Source organism: Populus alba, chromosome 11, assembly GCF_005239225.2.
Source record: "Populus alba chromosome 11, ASM523922v2, whole genome shotgun sequence".
NCBI classification, from domain to species: domain Eukaryota; kingdom Viridiplantae; phylum Streptophyta; class Magnoliopsida; order Malpighiales; family Salicaceae; genus Populus; species Populus alba.
The window spans coordinates 20,188,425-20,211,956 of NC_133294.1; the positions used below are offsets into that span (position 1 = coordinate 20,188,425).

General features: G+C 34.4%; 3 protein-coding genes across 3 annotated transcripts; 1 reads left to right on the forward strand and 2 right to left on the reverse strand.

Annotated features, from left to right (window-relative positions):
- Positions 1–609: 609 nt before the first annotated feature.
- Positions 610–3,763, reverse strand: LOC118031572 (protein CutA, chloroplastic). The gene is made up of 6 exons (XM_035036030.2): positions 3,545–3,763; positions 3,332–3,450; positions 2,789–2,851; positions 1,486–1,517; positions 1,251–1,345; positions 610–958 (listed from the first exon to the last, which is right to left on the reverse strand). Exons 1-6 carry the CDS (start codon positions 3,730–3,732, stop codon positions 877–879), a joined length of 579 nt encoding a protein of 192 aa, XP_034891921.1. The 5' UTR covers positions 3,733–3,763; the 3' UTR covers positions 610–876.
- Positions 3,764–4,184: 421 nt separating this feature from the next.
- LOC118031569 (uncharacterized) lies at positions 4,185–6,252 on the reverse strand. The gene is made up of 2 exons (XM_035036028.2): positions 6,125–6,252; positions 4,185–5,784 (listed from the first exon to the last, which is right to left on the reverse strand). The coding sequence occupies exon 2, from the start codon at positions 5,744–5,746 to the stop codon at positions 4,217–4,219; it is 1,530 nt and encodes a 509-aa protein (XP_034891919.1). The 5' UTR covers positions 5,747–5,784; positions 6,125–6,252; the 3' UTR covers positions 4,185–4,216.
- A 10,817-nt stretch (positions 6,253–17,069) lies between these two features.
- LOC118031573 (cyclin-D2-1) lies at positions 17,070–20,373 on the forward strand. Its single transcript, XM_035036031.2, has 6 exons — positions 17,070–17,856; positions 18,534–18,620; positions 18,754–18,852; positions 18,931–19,135; positions 19,272–19,396; positions 19,560–20,373. The coding sequence occupies exons 1-6, from the start codon at positions 17,542–17,544 to the stop codon at positions 19,788–19,790; spliced, it is 1,062 nt and encodes a 353-aa protein (XP_034891922.1). The 5' UTR covers positions 17,070–17,541; the 3' UTR covers positions 19,791–20,373.
- Positions 20,374–23,532: the final 3,159 nt, after the last annotated feature.

The window sequence follows — 23,532 nt, forward strand, 5'->3', positions numbered from 1 at the left end:
TGTTCAGGTGACGGAAAATACGCAGACTTAACTTCACAATGCTTACTCTTTGGAGAAATCCACCCCCTATTTTCATTATCTTGAAACAACCCAACGCAAACAGGGCTCCTGTTTCCGTAACAGCTTTTCTGTCAAGCACCAGCCTCGCTGGCTAGTCATGGTTTCTGGTTAAGAACACCATCAAAATTGCCGGAAAAGATAAGCTTATTTCGAGTTCGTTACTCGTGCTATCGCAAAAAATTATGGTATTCCCAAACTCAAACCTATGGAAGCTTATCGTCGAAAGATCGAAGCCCCAAATAATAAAATGAATTGACACTTGTTGCGAAGCCATATTCATTGATTTACAGAGCCTGACTTCCATCTCCATATGCACTCGACGCATAGGCTCCTGGCATCAGTGGCCAAACAAGGTTGGCTTCGGGTCAAACAAGAAGTTCGTTGGGAGCCGATGACCTAACAGCAGTTCAAATTATTGGCGATTTTCTACACAATCACGTCACTGCCAAATCGTAAGTGACCAAAAGCACATACAAATAATTTCTCACGAGGAGGCCCAGCCAATCACCACCACACATGCTCCAGGCCGGCAGAAGACACCCAGAGGACAATACAACCTAAATAAACCAGCAGAAGACTTCGTTTAACAAAGCAAGCAAACACCCATAAAATACATACTGCGTGCTAATCATACTTGCAAAGTTGCCGACACAACATTAAGGGAACCCTTGGAATATAATAACAGGTCCCAATTATTACAGCTAAATACAATACGCAACCAACCAATGACGGGGAGGGGGGGCAAACCCAACCGGTGATGCAAGCCAGTCCCGAGCACTGATATTTTATATGCTCAGATTTTACAGATGACACGAGTCAGTCCCTTGTGCTGTCTTTGAGCCATTTTAGGTATGGAATGCTTCCACCAGTGATGGGCAAGGAGATTACTTCTGGAACCCTGAGTAAAAGAACAGAAATAAAAAGCAGAATAAGTCTCACTGAAAGGAGCTATTCCTTTGCTAAATTCATTTCCACCATCCCAACATCATGTTCTTCCTGAGCCTTGAGCAAATGCAAGCGTATAGAATCCTAGGAGACATGGCAGCAACATTCCTAGTGGATAAAAAGTTTAATCTTCTTGTGCACCCATAAAACTGCATGTGTTTCTTAACATCTTTAGCTTGCAACAGAAATTTTCTAAGAAACTTTGTTACTTTATTGTGTACATGTTACATAAGCTTTATGCTTACTCATATTCATGGTTTGCTTTGACATGCTCTGTTAGTGCTTCCAGCAAGGATTGCCTGGTCTTGATAATCAACAGTTCCTCAGCATCTGACTGAATCTACAATCAAAATCGAAAAAAGCAACTTTAAACTTGCATAAGGGCTTCGATGACCAAAAGATCATACAGGAGATTTAAGCATATAATCTCTTCTTCAAGTTTAAGCATATCTTAATTAACCAGGGGAAAAAGATTTATACCTCTCCCTGCCATTGGTACACTGATTCAATACCTATATTCACGAAAAACATTGGTTATTTCAGAAAGTAATTTCATGAAGAAGCTATAAAACATCAAATCTGCAAAGTTCAAGGTGATTTGACCACGAGAAAGAGAAAGTCTGACTTAACAAATAACTAAAGCATTCCTGAAAACTACAGAATTAATGAAATTTTCCGAAAGGCCATATAATCTATGGTGAGGTGAGTCACCACCTAAAATTAAAGCAAAAGAACAAAAGATAGACAACTGTCAAAGGATATGTGTATAGGCAAACCACTATGCATAGATCAATCGTTTTTCCTAGAGAAAAGAAAAAAGTTCGGAAAACATACAATCGTTCTTAAGTTCACATAAAACCTATGGTTGTATTTACTTTCACATAATTGTTTTGCAGTTTAAATCTCTAGTTTTTTTTATTTATTCTAAAAGATTTTTCCATGAAAAATTAAGAAAATATGTTCATTGGCTACAAATTACTGGAATGAAAAGCAAGGTCCTTGTTTTTTATGATGGAAAACAACTTTTTTGGTGTTTTCCAGTTTTCTAGAAAACTAGAGAAATATAAAACAAGTATTTCCAAGAAAATAATTTTAATTTTCAAACAGCAAACACATTTTCTATAGTTTTCTATTTCCTAGAAAAAATCTCAAGGAAACTGAAAAATTCTCTGCAGCCAACACAACCTAACTTGCTCCATAATATATCATCTGACGAAAAAAGTGATAGAAAAAAAATTGTTGTGCAACATGAAGGTGCATTGAATATAGGACATGTTATAGATGACATGATAAATCTCCCAGTGCTCTCGTCTTTATTTACAAAGCAGCTACAGGGTTACTTATAGATGATATGATAAATCTCCTAGTGCTCTCTTCTTTATTTACAAAGCACCTACAGGGTTACCCTTCTTTTATTTAGGGGGAGAGGGAGCGGAGAGGTGTTGTGGTACAGGGATGAGTCTCAGCAACAGAAAAGCATCAGGGGAGAGTACATGTGTAGCAGGGTGTTGGGCAGGACGTAAAAGAGGGGAAATCAATTCATAACTCAGCCTGTTACAATGCTGCATTCCTAGTCGTAACCTGATATTACAGTTTATTGTGGTTACACTCAATTTCTCAAAACAAACTCAGATTGTCCAAATTGGAAACACAGATTTTCACTTAACCAACATGCTCTGAAGCGGATACAGAACCTTTATTAAAATCTGAAAAAGCTATCGTATTTTGCCTGGCTAAAAGGAAAGCAAAGATACATAGCATACAAGAAGAAAGAGGCACGTGCCTGGTACTATGTTTACACACGCTGCCAGCTTCTCTTTGACTATGCTGTTAGCCAATTTCTTTCCTGCAGGCATATTGAGAATCATAGATTACAAAATCATGCATTCAAAACATTGTGTTTTTTAAAACGAGATGGAGATCAAGAATCACAAGAGCTAAGAGATAGAATCAACTTCTGCTATGTTGTGTGAAGATTGGAAAACAACATGAAAAGCTGTAAGAACCAAGAAGTGCAAAATTAAGAAAACCTCAACTAAAAAAAAAAAAAATGCGACTTAAACCAAGTGGGATTGATATGTTTGATCATATTGATTCATTAATAAGGAAATGAAGAGAATATATATATATATATGTTATCAATAAGCAGAGCTTCTCTAATTCTGCGGGCAACAATTGCTTAATTATTTTTCAAGTAATGAGGAGGATAATGCTTGATTAAAATCAGAATTGAGCATCTAATTAATCCTTTAAGAGGGGGAAAAAACAAATAATAGACAGAATAACAAATAAATAAGAGAAACGAAACAAAGAAAAAGACACAAACCTGCTTCTCTATTAGGGACAGTAACATAAACAACAATACTTGGTACGGTGTCGGAATTCCCTTCCATTCTGATGTTCGTAGCTTGTGTTGCTGCTGCTTGGCTGCTGCCAAACTTTGATCTAATCCAAACGTTTGAATGGAACTAATTAAACTACAAGGTAATTATATAATCAAGGCACAAAAGAAGAAGAGATTTTAAGGCTTTTTATTTACCTTAAGAGAGGAATAAAGGGGAGAGATTGAGCGCTACCCGTTTTGAGAGAAGAAGAAGAGAGAGCAGTTGGGCATAGATTAGAGAGGCCTAAGCTTATCATGCAAAACGCCCCGACTATAGGCAAACGCCGTCGTATTGTTGTTGAAGGGAGGATTGATGTAGCTCTTGAAAAGACAGAGGAAGCCATTGCTACTTATATTCCTGTCAAAGAGTACAATATTATTCATTTCTTGATCTCGAGTTTAGTTTGATACTCTCACCGTCTGAGGAGGAAAGTTTTCATTCCAGAACTATCTGATTCGGCCACGTTATGCATTAGGAACAGTTTGATATAATCTAACGGTCGATGGGGTCTTGTTTTAGTTATGAAGGAACGACAATGCGTAACAAAGACAATCTTGCTTGAGTGGCATGTCGTTCAGAATCGTTAAGACAAGGAGAAATTCTGGAGATGCATCCGAGGAAAGACTTGCCTGTCGTGGGAATAGTGAAACTTGTGGGGGTAAAGGCAATCTTTTGAAGAAACAAGAGCTGAGAATTCTGTGGGAATTTGAAGAGAAGGGGTTGCTTCCATTTGTCACCATGGATGCTTCAATCTTGGTCAAGCTGCAGATATGTTTGGTATATTTCATACAGATATCGAAGAATAGATGGTGATAATTTCATCAAATTCACAAAGGTACAAAATCTTCACATTCATTTGCTGTTAACTCATCTAGAAGTTCAAATGCAAGTAACAGCTTTCTCTCTCTGCATACAAATTCAACTAAAAGAGCCCAGGAATCTTGCTCTGGTTTGAATCCCATCTTCGCCAATCCATACAACGCCACAACTGCATCATCTGCCATTCCAGCTTTACAAAGGCCAACTAACAACTCGTTTGAAGTTGCATGATGGGGTACAAAGCCTCTGCTAAGTGTCAAACCCAAAAGCTCAAGAGCCTTGTCCAAGTCACCTTTCTGGCACAAGGAATTCAATACAATCCTGTAACTCGCTTTGTTTAGATAAATACCTTCGCTGGAAAGTCTGTTAAGCATCCCAAGAGCCTCCTCGGTCCTACCTTCTCCACAAAATCCTCTAAGTAACACGTTAACAGTTACAATGTCAGCTTTGCACTTTGTTTCTTTCATCTCTTCGAGCAAAGCCATGGCTTCATCAATTCTACCAAACCTACAAAAGTAATTTATCAATGTCGTGTATCCAACTGTATCTTGTTTCAAACCAAAGCTCTTCATCTCTTCAAAAGCATCCATGGCCTCCTCTAACCTTCCCTCTTTGCAAAATCCACTCATGAGGGCTGAGTAATTAAATACATTTGGGCTACATCCATTACTCTTCATAAACTCCATTATCTTCTTTGCCCGGTCAACTTTTCCCCAACAGGAAAAACCATTGATTAGAACATTATAAGTAAGGGCATCAGGCAAGATTTGATCCTTCGACACCATCTCCTCGAACAATTCAATTGCTTCTTTTAACCTTCCACTCTCGCAGAGACCATTCATCAGAGTTGAGTAGGTAATTAAATTAGGATAAGAAATGCTAGACTTCTTCATCTCCTTCACCACTGCAAAAGCAGATTCAAGATCACCACTTTTACAGTGATACTTAATAAAGATGTTGAAAATGCAGGTATTTGGCTTCAGCATGCTATCCTTCTTCAAATCCAATAAAAAACCCCGCAACAAATCAACCTGCTTTGATTCAACCAGAAGATTCAGACATGTGCTGATGGCTTTAAGCGATGGCTTTTCACGAACAATTGGCTGGATTTTATTAAACATCTCGACCACTCTTTCAAACTCAGATGACTTGGCAAAATACTTCATCAGATTAAGGAATAAACTCTCATGAAACTTGCAAGTTTCATACATCATTTGCCGAAGAAGAGCATCAACAGCCTGAAACTTCTTAGCTCGAGCAAGCTTATCAATTATAGTTGAATAGGTAGCATGATTGTGATTAAAACCCTTCTGCTCCACTACCAAGTTAAATATTTCCAAGGCATGTTGAGGATCCCGCTCATGTTTGATCAAGTTTATGGCAGTCTCGTGAGAAATAAATTTGGGTTTCCTTCGTGGTTCCAGAAGGGTTTTGGGTGGGGGGTCCAATTTAGGTGTTAAAAAATGAAGAGGAGAGATCCATGGAAGCGAGGAGAAAGAGCGATGCTTGTGGCAAATAACAACTTTCACAGAATTCATCAAAACTATTGCTTCCCCTTTTTATAACACTTCATAATCTGAAAAAATACGACCCATGTTAGCTTTTCTTAATATATACAAGAAAAGCAAAACCATTTTGAAGCCAATTTTAATCACTTATTCCATACAAAATCATCATTCAGTACAAGTTATTATAGCAATCTAAGAGTTTAAACATAAATTACAACAATGATTACGTCGAAGACAAGACAAAAAACACAGTTAAGGTTACCATTATCCTCAAGATTGATTCAGCTATAACTAAGGAGCTAGCAAATTGTCATCAACAGGAATCCGCATAAAGGAAAAAAAAAATTAAGTGCGTGAAGTTAAATAGCTAAATCTTCGTGAAAACAATGAGAGAAGAGAAACACTAGCCTGTTTGTGTCATGGGGGGGCCGAGATGGGAGAGTGGCTGCGCGAACTCCGTTTGGAGAGGTGAGGGCATGGCGGAGGTGGAAGAAGGAGGCAGGGGCTCGAGTCCAGTAGAAAGCAACAGATTTTTCTCTAGATGGATGGGCTTGGCCCATTAAGTTTCTTTCATTTGGAGACATGAACAGAAAGTGGATCTAGGATTCATTGCAGACCAAGCTCCAGTTTGGGCTCCCAGAACTGTTATGGGCTTTCAATAGGTAGAGTATTTTGAGAAAGAAGTTCAAAATAATCAACTAGGGCTACCGTAGTTTAGCAAAACCAATTTATTAGTCCTTGTGATTTCATAAACTATATATTTAATCATTTTTAAATTTATTTATAGTTTAATATTTTTCATCCATTTCATTTTTTTAAAAAAATAGAAAAATAAAAAGAAGTTTGTGGAAGTGGGGAAGATGCGAAATGAGTTTAATTGTTTAGAACAAAATAGTTCTAATTTGAATACAGTGGGCACTAGCCAAGTAACTAATTACTTATTTTCAATATTTAAGAGAATAGGTTAATTTGATATGAAAAGTCATAAGGACTAAATTATAATTAAATGGTATATAGATTTATCATTTTTTAATGTATTTTTTGTCTCTCAAATTTAAAAAAAAAATACAATTTCATTATTTATTATTAATGATTTGCTTTTGCTTTCCCGATCACGTGCCCTTATCTCGGTTTTCTTTTTCCTTAAAAAAAATATTTCATAATTTATTTTTTCATGCGCTTTGTTGACATATAATTAAATAAAGAATAATCTTAATCTTTGGGATAAAAAAAAAAAAATTCTATTGAATCTAATGTTACGTGTGGCAAGTTTGGTTTTTCTACTTGAGTTCATTTGATTTTTTTTAGTTAAGAGTTGTTTTTTTTACCGATTTCATACTTCAACATTAAATTAATTAAATGTTGAGCTTTCTAATTTATTTTTTGTAAGATTATCCCTCCGCAACTTTCACATGTCAATCCTAAATTAATCCCAAGTAAATCCAAAATATTTTCGTTTCAATAGTAGATAAAAATATAGTCTAGCATGCAACTAATTTTGAATTCTTGGTTAAAGTCCATTTTTTTTTAAAATACGTTAGCAATACCTGAACAATCAATTCTAAGATACCAAATTATTAGATATAATTAGGTACATGACTAATGTTGTGTAATCAATTTTTTTAATTTATATCTATCTCTTTTATTTTTTGAGTTTAGTCTTTGGTTATCGTTAACGATTTCTTTTGTGTTATATTGACACAAATTATTGTTTAATTACATAAAAAAAATTATTTAAATAAATAAAGTTATTAAACAATTGGTTACATTCTCTTATTGTAAGATTAAATATCTTAATCTATATTTATTTTTTTATTTTTTCAGTCAGTCTTTATTTGTTATTAATTATTATTTTTTTTTACATTTACAAACATGAATAATTATCAATTTATTTAGTTAGATGCATGTATAAATTTTTTGAGTTTTTATTGTGAAATTTTGTATGACTAAAAATATATTGAAAAAAATATATACATTTATTTTTTAAAAAAATTATATCACATATCAAATATCTAATTAATTCTATATAAAAACGAATTTGAACAAGTAGCTAAACAGAACAGGGTAGGGTGTACCAAGCAAAAGAGGTGGTGTCCAGTAGCAACAGACAACCGCAAGGCATGCTTACCGAACCAGAGGGATTTGATCTATAGTTATGCGATGCCATTAATTGGTCCATTTAGGACAAAACCTTCATGCCAGGTTGGTTGTCATGACGTTTTCCCACTTGGCATTTTGCAGTATATGTGTATGAGTGCCTTTGACTGAGTAATTAATCATGAATTCAAGTTGATAATTAATTAATTAATTAATTAGCAATGTAATAGAGACAAGAGTGGCTTATAACTTGGATTATAGAACTGCTTCCCTCTTACTTCCTCATGCCCAAGCATCTGGTCCCTGGCTCTAACTTGCAGAATCCCAAAAGTATAACCAAAATGTGTTTTTTTAAAGACACTGGGAGCTTTGATAAAGACATAGCTCAAGCCAAGATAGGTGACTCTGCCAGCTCAAGCCGATCCATGGTCTTATCGCATGTACTATATTCGAATGTTAATCCCTAACGAGGGGACCAGTCAGCATCGCAGACAACACGAGATTAAAATAACACAGGAGGCACCAAAAGACGGGGGCGTGTGGACCCGATAGCACTCCACGTGGGATTTCTTTTTCTCTTTTATGGAGGGGTGGTGTTTGATAGTGTAGACACAGGAGATACGGCGGATGTTCGGGATGCTTTTGATGGCGGACCACGGTGTTGCAAGGAGGTGCACATGCCTAGATGACCAATTGCTACAAACTCAATGCAGGGAGTCTCTTTTAAGTCTTTTTAATATACCGAGATTTCTTTAAATCTCTGGATACGCAGTTTTGTTTTACCAGTAAACTCTCTTCTTTCTTGGTGTTGAAGTGTAGATAGGTGTTAATATATTGATTTGGTGCAACTCAAGAACTTTTTCAAGTTTGTTTAATAGGGCAGTATGAAACCATCTGTCAAGAGGGTCGGTCACGCCTAGCACTGCTTTATTTAGGTCTAGCAACGCCTTGAGTATACTCTGTGGAATTTAGAAATATTGATTCACACGCACGTAAACATGGAACACTTGGCCACATCAAAACCATTTTATATCTACCAGTATCACCATTCAACGTGGATCAACATGTTAAAGGACAGTGGAGTACAAGGAGGTTAACATTGCATTTAATGGTAAACAACGACGACGACGACAACATGGGTGAATAAATGGTTTCAGCTCGGGGATAAACTTTTTCAATCTTGTGAAACTGATATAGGTGGTGTTGAACGGTAGATTGTAAATCTGATATAATTGTGCTTCGTGGATTACTTTGCAAGGATATTTATGACCCGATGAGATAAGATATAGTTAAAAAAATAACATGAAAGATATAATAATTAGTCTTGATAAAAAAAGCTTTAAATTGTCAACTCGATCGTCAAATGAACGCTCAAATGTGTTGTAAGCAATGAAGATTCAAAAAGCATCCAAATTAGTTATAGAAGATGCTATTTACACTAGTTTTATTATTTTCTCTTTATTTTTTAATTTTTTAATTATCTTAAGATTTTTATTGATTTTTCCCTTTCTACTTTTTGGTTATTTTTTAAAAATTATCTAGAAGTTGTAGCCTTTTTAATTAAGAAGCAAACTATTTGAAGAGAAATATTTGGTAATATAATTGTAATTAAAATTTATGTGTGGTGACCTGTTCGGTAAACTATATAATGATGATATTGTTGAGGTAAAAGAAGATTCATAATCCAGTTAGGAAATCTTTTCCTAGATAAAAATGATTTTTATTTAGAATCTTTATTTAACTAGTTAATTATAATTCTTATTGAGCTTATATTTAGGATTCTTGCTAAAATAAGATAGTTTAAGCTTATAAACTTCATATAAATATAAAAAGCCATGTATTTAGAAATTTTGCGTTTTGAATATCAATCAATAAAAAAAAAAAAGGTTAAATACTTTGTGTTTAGTACTTTCAAGAATTGGCATCGAAGCTTGAAAGAAAAAGGAGAGCACAAACGAATCAACAAAAACACACACATGGCAACAAATCATACCTTTTCATAGCAACAAGAAGAGCAGCCTTCTCCCAATGCAAAAGCTGAAATTCCAGCAACAATTCAACGTGAAAAGCAGGAGCAAGCAAATTGGCAGCAAATAAAGAGTCTTCTAAGCAGGGAATAAAGATTGATCAACTAGGGGCGGACAAGGTAAAATAAATGCCAAAATAAATTCATTATTTACCCGCATGTAAAAATAGATTCTCATTTGCTTGGAGAAAACTTAGTTAGAGAAATAAAATTTAGTGCGGTAATTAGTAATGAAGTAATGAAGTTTAGTGTGGTAAGTAATTCATATATTATCAAATTAAAAAATATATCCTTATGAAGTTGCCAACCTGTATATCCCTCGTAAATTATAATATAGAAGAAGATGATCATAAGTTGAAGAAGCTCAGAAAACTATGAGAATTCCTCAATACTAAATTGAATGTTTACGAATATCAATTTAAGAGAATGATTGTTGAGGTAGAAGAAGAATTTCTAATTAAGTTAGGAGAAATTTCCTAAATAAAAAATTATATGTGTTTAGAATTTTTATTTAACTAGTTAATTAAAATCCTTATTAAGCTAGTATTTATAATTTATATGTACTACGTATTAATCAACAAGAGAAGAAAGATTAAATACTTTGTGCGTTCAGTACTGTTTTCAACATATATATGCAATTAGATAAGTTGATTTACGATTCTTCACCAGTTTTCATTGTCAAATTATCTTAGCTGCTCCTATTATTTAACAGTTACGTGGTTATCTTTTTCTTCTGACTTGATTTTCAAGGAGGATCCACTCTATTTTCATTACAAATGCCTTAATGAGATCTTGCATCACTTGAAGTTGGGTTTTTGGATTAATTTTTTGTTTTCTCTTGATTTTCCCTGTGGAGGAGGATCAGAAGTATGTAGTATCATAAGCTGAATTTCTTATTTTTCATACTAATTAGTTTTATAAAGGTTTGATATGTGCTTTTCTTCTACCTCATTTCATAATTTCTAGATGATTATCTTAATTGTTTCACGGTATTAAAATAAATATAAATACATGTCGTATACAACTATGGGAAGCAATTTTGGTAAACTAATCTCCTTAAAAGCGGTCGGATATAGGTGTGGGTAAAAAAATTAAATTAATTGATTAGAAAACCTAATATATAAAATATTGATACCAAATTGAAAAAAAATATCAGAAAAGCTTCTCAACTAAAAACTTTGAATCACAATTTCTTGACATAGATTTATTATAATTTTTTTTTTCTTAAATTAATAAAAGCCCATAACATAAGCTTTAATTTAAGATGTATATTGAATATTTTTCAATAAAATATAGAAGTAAAAGAATTAAGAACTAATCTCTTATGCTAGATCAACTTATATCAAAATTCTTAAAGTTATTCAAAAATTTATGATGGTACACGAGTTTATTTATGTATTATTTGATTTCTTATTATTTTTTAATTAAACTAGAGTTTCAGGAGGGGTAACAGTATTTTTTTTTTTTAGGGGGAATCTAATTAATTTCACTAGTTTTTTAGCACTAAAATTCAAAACTTCGTTGGATTTATGGAGGGGAGTATTATTATTTTTTTTTTTTTCAGGGGCAGGCCCTACTAGCCCACCGCCACTGAATTATCTATGATAGAGTGATAAAATTATGTATACATTTTGAAGGCTAGAGAAAAAAATGATAGAATCACGAGTAGCTAGGATTATTTGTGCTACACTAAGTAGAAATGGTAGAAATTAATGGCAATGATTTTTGTAACTTTACTAAATCTGCTAATCATTATTGTTTTTTGAGTTTTTTTTTATATGTAATTGCATGTGTAGCAGGGTATGTGTAGGGTACTGAACTTCTACTACCTTGTTCTTTTTTATTAATGGCAGTTCTCATACATTGGAAAAAAAGAAGAAGAGAGAGAAAGAGCTTATCCAAGTATTTTCGAAGATTTCCTCAATGATGCAAAGAACAAGATGAAACCTGTTTTACTTGTTATATATTATATATTTTCAACACTATGTGAAATTTTCTAACAACTGTGTGGATCTCCATGAGAGCAAGCAGAAGCATGTATCGAAGGGAATGCCCCATCAGACACAAGAAGAAAAAAAAGATTAATAAGATGGCACTATATATATTCACGTAACCAGATAACAAAATGAGGAATGGGAATCCTGCATTACGTGATGTATTGTTAAAGAAAAAGGTTTTTTTTTTCTTTCTTTTCTCCCCTTCTGCCTTGTGTGTGAGGCAGTGCAGTGGCAAAGAGATTCAGTCAAATGCAGAATATTGGGTTAATCCTGGTCATGATCGTATGACCTGACATTGGGTTTGTAGCAGTAAAAATAAAGGAGAAAATAGATCAATGGATAGGTTAAAATATTGGGGTAGTGGGTGTGAAAATGTGGATGACACTCTGTTAAGCTCGGATCTCAAACGGCGAGAGAAGACTCTCTTTAGACCAGAGATGTGGATTGTTATGGGAGCAGTGGGGGGCCTCGCTCGTGCCTCTCAGCTCTCATTTTCTAATGGAACAGAGTCTTCGATATTAGCACAGAACTGACACGAGCCATATGAGGAGAAAGTGTCTCATTTTTTTAAGTTGACAGGATTTTTTAGAGTGAAAACTGCGAAAGTGGAAAAACACGAAGAAAAGGTAAAATTCAAAGTAAAGAAAAAGAGCATTTCAAAGAAGTGATAAGCGAGAAAAGGGTTAGAAATTTGTGTCCTTAAAGCCTCTTTAGAGACCCATTTTTAAGCACATGTCCATGAAAGCAATATCAAGGATCCTAAGCTAACACCCTAGCTTGCCCTTATCATCTACTGTTAATCTTTACCGGACTTTACTGTATCGCGTCTTGCGCATTTTATTAGATCCGTAGGGAGGATCAGCCCCCATTTCTACTACTTGATCAAGCACCTGTTGTTGCAATGGGGTTATGATCTATCAGTAATAAATATATATATATACTGCAGGTTTTCGATACAATACCTTCACCAAATACCCTAGCTCTTAAACGTGGCCAGCAAGCCATCATTCTCTAGTAGAAGGATAAAGATTTTATAGTACACCTAGAGAAAAGCGAAATTGACCCCAAATTCTCCGGGCTATGGCAGAACAAAATTGGTAGACAATGGACTCAGCCAGCAGAACCTAGTCGAGGGGCATCTAGTGAAGAAAATGAAACCATTGGACCAACTGTTTGGAAATCTTGCTGCTTGTATGACCCTAAAGTTGATCTTGACTTGCAATAACGGTGATTCAAACTCGTTCTTGCACCATTCCCTAGTAAAGTTAATGATGGTTTTGTTAAAGACTTGTAGTGAATGTACTTAGCTTCATAATCACATTTAAAATCCTCTAATTGCCCTTGATAAAACTTGTTTATCTTCCTGATTAACCATGCCATCCAAATCGATCGAGCAGTCATTACTGGATGTTGGAGACAACTTGTACTTTTTAAGATTTTTACGTTTACAAAAACTAAAGGAGACGCTCCTAAAGGTGGAAAAAAAAAAAGCTAAAGGACAGCTCTTTTTGTGATTCTTTGGCCAGTAAAAGACCACCCTTTAATTCCCACACCATAGATTTTGGATGATTTTGAGAAAATTTTCTAAATTCATCATTGAATTCTAGCTTTTTCGATGAGAGGGGCTGGGACATTTGGGTACAGGTGTCGCTAAAATGCAACGCATGCCTTGAACCCTTCTTTCTCATTGGAAATTTTAGATTCTCCTCGTTGCCTGAAATTAGTGATCAGTTACGAGGGAAATTTCCTCTCAGTGAATAACAAGACTCCATCGTTCCCCCGCTATTGAAAAAATTCAATGAATCCATCCATCCATCCAAAATAAAACAACATAATTAATTAAAGACTCTGCATTCTTTACTGGTAATATATTAACCCGGATAATGAACACGTCATGATCCAACGAGCATTCCCCTGTCCGAGCTTGATGTGCATTTGAAGCTCCAAGCGAGCTGAAATGAAATAAAACGCTTTGATCATGATTCAATTTCGTACAGATTTTTCAACCACTGCTGCAAGAACAAGGAATCCTGTGCGTGCGATGAAAGATGACCAGTGCTTAAACAATAACAATATTAATGAAACCTGTTATTTATCCATAATTCTAATGATTTCATGCATTATCTTTTCCTTTTCAAAAGTGGGTTTCGCAACCTTTATATACTCTCTTTTTTAGTTGAGTGATCGTCATAAAACATGGTATATTACGAGAATGAACACTGAGATTTAGTGAGTCTCCATTATAATTTCATCGGATCGCTGATCTATCGATCAAGAGAAGTCTTTAGGTATATTTTGATATCATCATGGTTGAACGTTGCTCATCATTGAGTTATATCACATATGCGTCCTAAAATGAAGTGTGAAAATCGTATATATATAGAAAAATAACTTCAAAAGTTGCAAGAGTTTCTAAAAGAGTTTTTTTTAGTATTACTATGCTAGCTGTACTTTGCCTACAGTATAATGGTGTTGTGTATTAAAAATAAAAAAAATCAATTTATCAAGAAACTTGTTGTTTTATTAAGTAAAATTATTATTGTATTTTAAAACTACATCGATCCACTTATTAAACACTGCTTCTGCTAATCTTATTTTAAAATCACACCATGTCAAATTAATAGAAAACAAGCCTATACATGAGTACATCTACTCGAAGAAAAATAAAATAAAAAATAGATAACTATAACTATTTTTTATCACGACTGGACAAGCATAATTTCTGACTAGCCGATCCCTCTCCTTTTTATCTGCGAGCATGGTCTGAAATCCCTTTTATATATATATAAACAGTGAGAGAAGAGGAGGAAGAACGGTCGAAAATCCATGAAAAATTTGTTGCTCTTCGCACATTCTTTCTAATTATTGTTCTAGACTCTCCAAACTCGCATCAGTCTCGACCGAGGAATGCTCTCGGAAAGATCATAAAAAATAAACCACAAAGGTTCTTTTTGGTAAACTGATAGTTACAGAATCGCATAATCATGACCATGGTATATATATATATAGTAGGATTTATTTATCGGTGTGGCCCTGCTGAAGAAAGTAAGCGGTGCGATGTTCATCAAATACCACTACCGATTTATTACTTTGATCCATCATGGCATGGCGGTGGTATTCATGGAAACTTTGACAAAATGGAGGCAAATTATATACGGCTTTCTACCTTTTAGGCAGCCAAATTTAGTCGCCGAGGTAACTTGTAAAATGCCTTGCCAGAGATGGCTTCTACTGTATCGGTCAATTCCTCAACGTTTCGATGGTCGATGGCAACGTGTAAATATATGGAAAAAAAAGTCCAATACTCCATAAGCAACAACCAATCATGCAATTTCCATCGAATCGAGCCACGTAACCTTTTTTTTTTTCGCTTAATTGTAGGAGATGATATCTTACAGGTCAGTGGACTGTCTTAATCTATTTCCGAACTAAATTCAACAAAATCAAAACACGTGATTCCTCTTCCAACTCCATTCACAATTAAAACGCATCATTCTTGGGTAATGTTTTATATTGTAATATTAATTGACTATTTTTTTATTGGAAATATATTGAAATAATATGTTTTTATTTTTTTAAATTTATTTTTAATATTAAAATATCAAAATAATATATATATATATATATATATTAGCTTTAAAAAAAAACTCCCAAACACTAGCACAAATTACAATATTTTGCAAGGAGATTGAGAGAGAGCAACTACAATACTAGTGTCACTTATTTGGTATTTGGATCCTTGGGAGGATTTTAAGATAAATGAGAAAAAACTCTACCATAATTAGAGATTATATGAACTAGATGGATTACTCGCGTCGTCAAATATTTTTTAATGTTAAAAATAATATTTAGACGGTGATAATCCAACAAATTCATAGTTAAATTTTCTAAATATAACTCGAGATACAAAACCGAAATAACCAACATAAAGAAAAGTGAAAATAAATTGTAAAGTAATCAAAAGAATAAGAACTAAAATTGATAAAAATCAAATGAAATTAAATGTCAAGTGATTAAAAACAAATCAAGAAAAAAAAATATGAATATAAATATAGCAATCAAAAGAATGAGGACAAAAAATGAATTACAATAATAAATGCAATTAAAGGGTAATGAATGAAATTGAAAAAAAAACAAGAAAATTTTAAAACATAGGAATAGGGCAATCAAAAGTAAAGGGACCAAATTAGATAAAAAAAAAAATCAAATTGAATAAAATGCCTACAGACAAAATAATAATAAAAAGCTAAACTTTAAACTTTAAAAAGTATCAAAAACCAAATAAATTGTAATCAAAATAAGGAGAGCCAAAATCAATAAAACTACAAACTGGATGACACGATTGTTTTTTGAAAAGTTAGATGTGAATTTCAAGAGTATGATAGAGAAAAGAGATGAGAAAAAAAAACTCACCACAACTCAATCAAATCTTATCTGAACATGCACCACACTGCTAAAAAAAAAATAATTTGTCGCTCTCAATACCACCATAGAAGCAAGATTTTGGTAATTAGACGAGTCCTTACATACTACTTGAATGGTGTCAAGTATGTTATATGTCTGCAATTTTTTTATAAATAATATTTAATAATTGAAAATTACCAAACAACCCATAACCAAATTGAAAAAATAAACTAGAAAAAAAATTATTAAAACACCCTTGAAACAAATTTTCTTTTTTCATATTCAAAAGTTAATCTCGACATCTCAATGTATTAATAAATTAAAAAGATAAAGAAGTCCATATATGCATGTTCATTATTTTCTCTTCAAAGTGCATGAGCGTAACTTTATAGTATTTTTATTTTTGAAAAGACCAAAGAGGCCCTCACCAAAAGCTTGATTTTTTTTTTAATGTTTAAGGGTGAAATAGTTATTTTACTATTTTAAAAAAGATATTTTAATTAATTTATTTCTAATTAATTTTACAATGAATAATGTATTATTTAGAAAAGACAAATCTACCTGGATGACTGGCCAAATGCGTTTATTTTTATAAAGGGCAAAAACATATTTACATTGCTCTGGTAAATTGAAACTTGTGTTTAGGATGATAAATCACTTATGTCATTTAGTTTTTTTTTAACATATATATATATATATATATGTAAGTTACCATTAAGGGCACAAAAGGTGTAATAAATAAAAATATACCCAATCTTAGTTTCAACCTATTCTCTACTGTGCCATCAATGGGGTGGTAGGTGTTAAAGAAGTAAAGAACTGTCCTTGGACAGGCAATAAATCCCTACAAAATCTTGTAAATGCCCTTGTGCTGTGTTATATCTTGCTCGTACTATTCCACTTCTCTGTGATTCTCATGCCTATATTGCCCCCCACCCTCCTCTCTCTACCTGCCTTTTACCCTAAAAAGAGCAGCTCATTCTCCCTTCATAAACCCCTGCTTGGAGTAGCGGTCTTTTCAGCCCCCAACTTCGATAGATACTGGGTGAGAGACTGATAAACAGATACACAGAGAGAAACACTTCACCTATATAGGTTTTGTTTTCACCTTCTTTTGTAAAAGACTATTCTTTGTTCTTCAATTCTTTGATATAAAAATCTGTTCTTTGTTCTAAAACACATCTAAAATCTCTACACACACAAAAAAATCCTTGCTTTGACACGCTTGCTGCTTAATGAACTGTATTGCCTAGATATACAAAAGAGAAAAGGAGTGATTTTTCGGAGAGGTATTATTAAATATGGCACCAAGTTTTGATTGTGCAGTTTCAAACCTTCTATGCGCGGAAGATAATAATAGCATCTTCGATGATAACGATCACTATGATGCTACCGTGGAGGAGTTTGTGGCCACGTGGCATCATGGGAATCATCAAATCTGTAATCAAAACAGTGGTGGAGATGGCGGGTGGTTGCCGTTGCAGAGTGATGAGTGTTTGGTTTTGATGGTTGAAAAGGAGTGTCAGCATTTGCCTAATGGTGATTACTTGAAGAGACTGAGAAATGGGGACCTGGACATGGGTGCTAGAAAAGAGGCTGTTGATTGGATTGCAAAGGCGGGTTCTTTTCTATTTTCTTTATTTTTTCACCATAGTTTGATGTTCAAAAATGGCGATTATATGGGATTGTTTATATTTTTCTTGACTGGTTTTCAAAATATGAGATTTGGTTATCCAAAAGGGGATTTTTTTTCACCGTATAGTGTATATGACTTCCTATCATTTTCGGATTGGTATATCGTGATGATTATAGTGATATCTGTGCTGGATGTCTGGAGATAGATTTGTATTTGCTGTATATTTTGATCGATGAAAAGCTATTTTTCTAGTGTTGATTGTGCTGAGTAACTCTTTGATATCGATGTTGTGAGTACTTCGAGGCTTTTGATGAAATAGTTTGCGTTTTTTTCTTTTTGTTTGGTGTTCTTTTTTCATCTCCATCTAGTTAATCTGAAGTGGGTCTGGTGGGTTCCCTTCTTTTCTACCTTTTTTTGGGGCCGGTGCTAATTTGTTAATTGCATTTCTATGTGGTCTTCTCTATTTTTCCTGGAAGATTTTTGGTGCATTTATTTTTTCCTTTTCCTTTTCCTTTTCCTTTCATTTGATTAGAGCCTCGCACTAATGCTGATCGTTGTTTATGAGCTGTTAGGATCTTTTGTGTTCTGTTCTATTATCTCGATTCCTCAATTGTGCTTTTGTTGATGATCAATACTAATGGTCTTGTTGCTCAACAGGTTCATGCCCACTTTGGTTTTGGACCACTTTGTGCATATCTATCAATAAACTATTTGGATAGATTTCTCTCTGCCTATGAATTACCTGTAAGTTGAAATCAAGCAATCATGGCATTGTTGTTTGGCATCTCTCTTACGATCCTTTATGTTTTTACTGGTGTGCTGCGCCTAATTCCATTTTGATTTCATTTAGTTTAATCCTGCTGTGTGTAATCCGCAGAAGGGTAAAGCTTGGATGATGCAGTTACTAGCTGTGGCATGTTTATCTCTTGCGGCCAAAATGGAGGAGACTGAAGTTCCACTATCTATAGATCTACAGGTATAGATCCATCAGAATTTCCGTTTGCATTACCTGTGAAGTTCATCTAATAAATTGAAGGATCCTGATATTTGATAGGTGGGCGAATCAAGATTTGTATTTGAAGCAAGAACTATACAAAGGATGGAGCTTCTTGTATTGAGCACATTGAGTTGGAGAATGCAAGCAATTACTCCTTTCTCCTTCATAGACTATTTCCTTAGCAAGATCAATAATGATCAGACCCCCCCACCTAAGTCTCTAATCTTGCAATCAATCCATCTCATACTGAGCACAATTAGAGGTCCCTTTCTCACTCTTATGCACACATTGGCAATGTACTATCTAAAATAATTTCTCCTTGCAGTTGGAAAAACTTTATGAGGGAGATATTTGAGATGGGGTGTCTGATGTTTTTGGTGGGTGGGAATTCAATGCAGGGATTTACTTCTTGGAATTTAGGCCTTCTGAGATTGCAGCAGCTGTGGCAATAGCTGTTGTGGGGGAAACCAAAACAGTGGACGCTGAGCAAGCAATTTCTGTACTCACCCAACCTGTACAAAAGGTAAAGTTGGTGCCTTGTGGTCCAAAACAATAAAGGGACATAAATGATGACTCTTTTTGGTTATATCATTTTGAGTTTGATTACTTACATGTGCGATCACCTGAGACATGTTAAATACATGAACCATTGAATATGTTCTTTTGTATTTATTTTTTTTGGGCAGGAGAGTGTGCTGAAGTGTCTTCAACTGATTAATGATTTGTCGTTGTTTGGAGGATCTGTTAAGGGCACAAGTGCTTCACTCCTATCAGTGCCCCAAAGCCCCATTGGGGTGCTGGATGCTGCATGCTTGAGCTATAGCAGTAACCACACAACTGTTGAGCCATGTGCAAATTCTTCACACAGTACCCCGGATGCTAAAAGGAGGAAGCTAGACAAACCTTGCGAGGCGTAGTTACAAAATGAAAGTCGGATTCTTTTACCTAGCTTCTATTTGATTTTGTTACATAGGAGTTTTTGGTGTGCTATGAAGGTGTTGCCAAAGAAAATCCCCCTAAATCCAACGAAAGGAAGGCAGAAAGAGATGATGGTAGAGAGGGATGGAGTTGAAAAGAACAAAAAAAATCTGAAAAAAGCTTTTATAAATGGAGTTCAATAAGTTGGGTCATGATTAGAGGATGGATGCAGAGTGGGATCGAGCTGCGGCACGCACTTGGCATGAAAAGGACAGTCACTGCTGTTAAATTAGACTTCCTAACGGCTATAGACGAGGAGTAGAAAAGATTAAAAAAAAAAAAAGAGTATTTTTTAGATACAGTTTGTCCCCGGGTTTGGTTCCTTGGTTAAAAGAAAATTTAAAAATGAAAAAAAGAGAGAGAGAAGAGATAATATCGTAGTATTTGCAGAAAATTCAGATGGATATTCATTCCCAGTTTGTTCAATCATTTTTGCTTTTTATCGAGGATTGGAAGAACAAAGAGAAATATGGTACAGAACAATCAATATGAACTGATATAAAGTATATAGTGTTTTTGTTTTGAGTTTTTTTCAAATGTAAGATAACTTATAAAATATGGATTTCCCTGTTTTCTCTGGGTTGTTTTATTTCATCGCTCTCTGAGCTAATCGAGCACCCTGGGTCTGTTACCAGCACCATACCTCTGTTTGACCTTGAGCATTGTCGGTTTTTTGTAATAGAAAAACAGCATTCATCAATGGTGAGATGCTTCAGGGTTGCAATACAGCAATGATTACACAGCCACCGTCCGTTTCGGAGGGGTGGATCAAACTGTGTTAAATGTTATCTTGATCCAGTAACTGAGCAAGCGTCATCCATCCGTTTATAGGTTTCATTGTAGGGATGATGAAAAGCCTCAGTGACGAGTGTGGGTGGGCACGCTTTGTCGTATGGTCATCTCTGTGGCCGGTTAATGGATACCCATGAGTTTTGGTTTGGGTTGGTAAGTCGCTTTTGACTGAAAAAGGAGAAGAAAGAGCCGAACGAAGGAACAGGAAAATAGTGGAGGCAGGCAGGCACCTGCGATTTGACCCCCGAGCACTCGCTGCCAAGGCCACAAAAATGTAAACCAGAAAATGCGCCACATCATCACCTAATAAAGGGCTTCTGGGGATTATTCCTGACATACGGACATTTCTAACCAGTTTGAAAAACCAAACCACCAATGACCAATCACATGGGACGTTGTGTGTTCCAAATATATGACAAGAGAAAACGATGGCGACAATTTTCTTACACTTAATAAAGTACTTGGGAAAATACTGATTGTCTTATTTTTTACTCTTTTGGTTATTAGCTACAGCGGTGTCTGAGCTCTCGTGTTTTCCAGTCGAATTCTTGAAGGATCGCCCCTTTTTTCCGACCAAGGCTCAGGAAAGGAAAATCCAAATCTCTCACTGTGAGAAATTGTCAAACTTTTCAAACCATCTTTCCTGTCATAAACTAGTTTGGCCCATATCCAAGAAAATTTATGAAATGTGTATGCTTTAGTAATGTCCCGATCAAACAGGGATGGAGGAGACATTTTCCCCTTTCCAATCACAACCATATTCTTGAGAAAAAACATGCACAGAAGACCAGAGAACAGTGATGATAGTCAATTGTCGGGATTTTTCCCAATTTCAGAGGAATGGAGAAAAAATGAAACAACCATACCAGTACTGCTATTATAAGAGCGATAAGAATAAGATTGACAAATAAAATATCACTTCAATGAGGAGTGCACTGAGGGAGAGTTCTGGAATCGAGTTGCACAGCCCCCTTGTTGAAATTTGATTTTTTTTTCCTGGTTGAAAATTGACGAGCGGCTTCATTGATTAATAATTATAATTAGAGGAACAGCAGAGATGGCAAATCAAGTAACTGGCACCTCGATTTGCACCGGTTCAATTTGAATTTGATTGACAAAATCAAATTTGACAATACTAGCTCAAATTAGCTTGAAACAAATGCAGTTGTTGATTCAAATAATACCTATTGTTTTATGATTATAACCTAAAATACATCGGGATAAAAAATAATAAAGAAAACTTTTAAATATAAAATAACAATTATAAGAAAACATTAAATTATTGACCCGGATGAACTGAGATCTTAGCCAGGTTTAAACTAGGCAAAACTCAGGGACTGTAATTGGCTTAGTAAGACTCTAATGACCTGTCAGTAAGCGTTGTCTCACGCAGAGAGAAAAATCAAAGATTTTACTTATTTAACTCAGCCTTATAAGCATGAGTAATTTTATTTTTTATAGGTAAGTATTTTTATGTCAAAATTTATTATATAACTACTAGAAAAAAAATTTTATTTTTCTAATATGAGATTAAAAGCCCATTAATACATATATTTTATGTAAACAACAAAAAATTTATATTTTTCAATGTAAAATAAAGATTTTTTATTGCTTAAATACTTCAATTAAAAAATAAATTTTTCCAACAACAATTCCTGTTTCCAACTAAGCAAAAAGGTCATCTTTTCTCGACAGAAACAATGCACATTTGATAAAATGTTACGGTGACAGGAGAGCGATTGTGTAATGCCGCTAGTTTTGAAATTTGACATGGAAATATTCCTACCCCTGTATTCGTACTTCAGTGTTGAGTGGGTTTCTGAGCTGATGTTTCCAAACTGACACTAAAAGCATGGCCACTCCCATTAAAAATCCTTGCATCGAAGTAATGGAGGATCCTCGAAAAGTGCACAGAAGATGGACAAACAAGTCAAAACAGAAAACACGAGTCTCAAAACTGTAAAATGCCGATGCCTCGAAATCAATATTTTTCATAAGGGACTGTTCGAAATAATCTGTAAAAGTTCAAATATCTTATGAACAAAGCTCTCTCTCTCTCTCTCTCTCTCTCTCTCTCTCTCTCTCCACCTAACACATGAAAGGCTGTTTTGTTGTCCAACGGAGGAGTGCTGCTGTTGAACTTGGGTTGAGATTTGGATCGTCTATAAGAGAACGAACTCGGAACCAAAAATCTATATTATTATTCAGAAATTTATATTTTTGACAACTGATATGGATAAAATGACAGAGAACTGTAACTCTACCGACGAAACAAATTCTATCGGAAAGATCATTAATCTCTCTACTTCAAAGAAAACGCTCTGGCATTGAAGTTGTGAAAAACATGTTATTTTCTCTGTAGCCCATGATTCTTGTGGTTCGACTTCATCTAGATAAAAGCTTCTGCAAACTTTATTGATAAGGTAATTAATTCATATTTATGCTACACTTATTTCCTATATTGTTACGAAGCATGTATTAGGGGTTGTTTAAAAAAACCAATTTATATGTAATATTTGTATTATCTTACTCGAACAATAAATTAAGATTGAATAATATAAACATTAAAGATAATAACGAGTCAAAAAACATAATAAATGGACATTACAGATCAAGTGTGGGTTGGGATTTTTTAAACCCGCTCAGCCCAACCCAACTTGTATAAACTCAATATAAGTAAATTTTTATCTCCTCTTTTCAAAACAGAATTTAAAAAAAAATATAATATATTTTAAACTGAAATTGACCTTTTTTTGAATTGTAAAAACTAGAGGAACACAATATTTATAATTTTAAAAGTATAAGATTTACAGTGAATATTTATCCCAAAGTTCAAAAAATCATATATTTAGTCTTTTTTTTTTCACCTGGACCCTATCTTTTAATAAC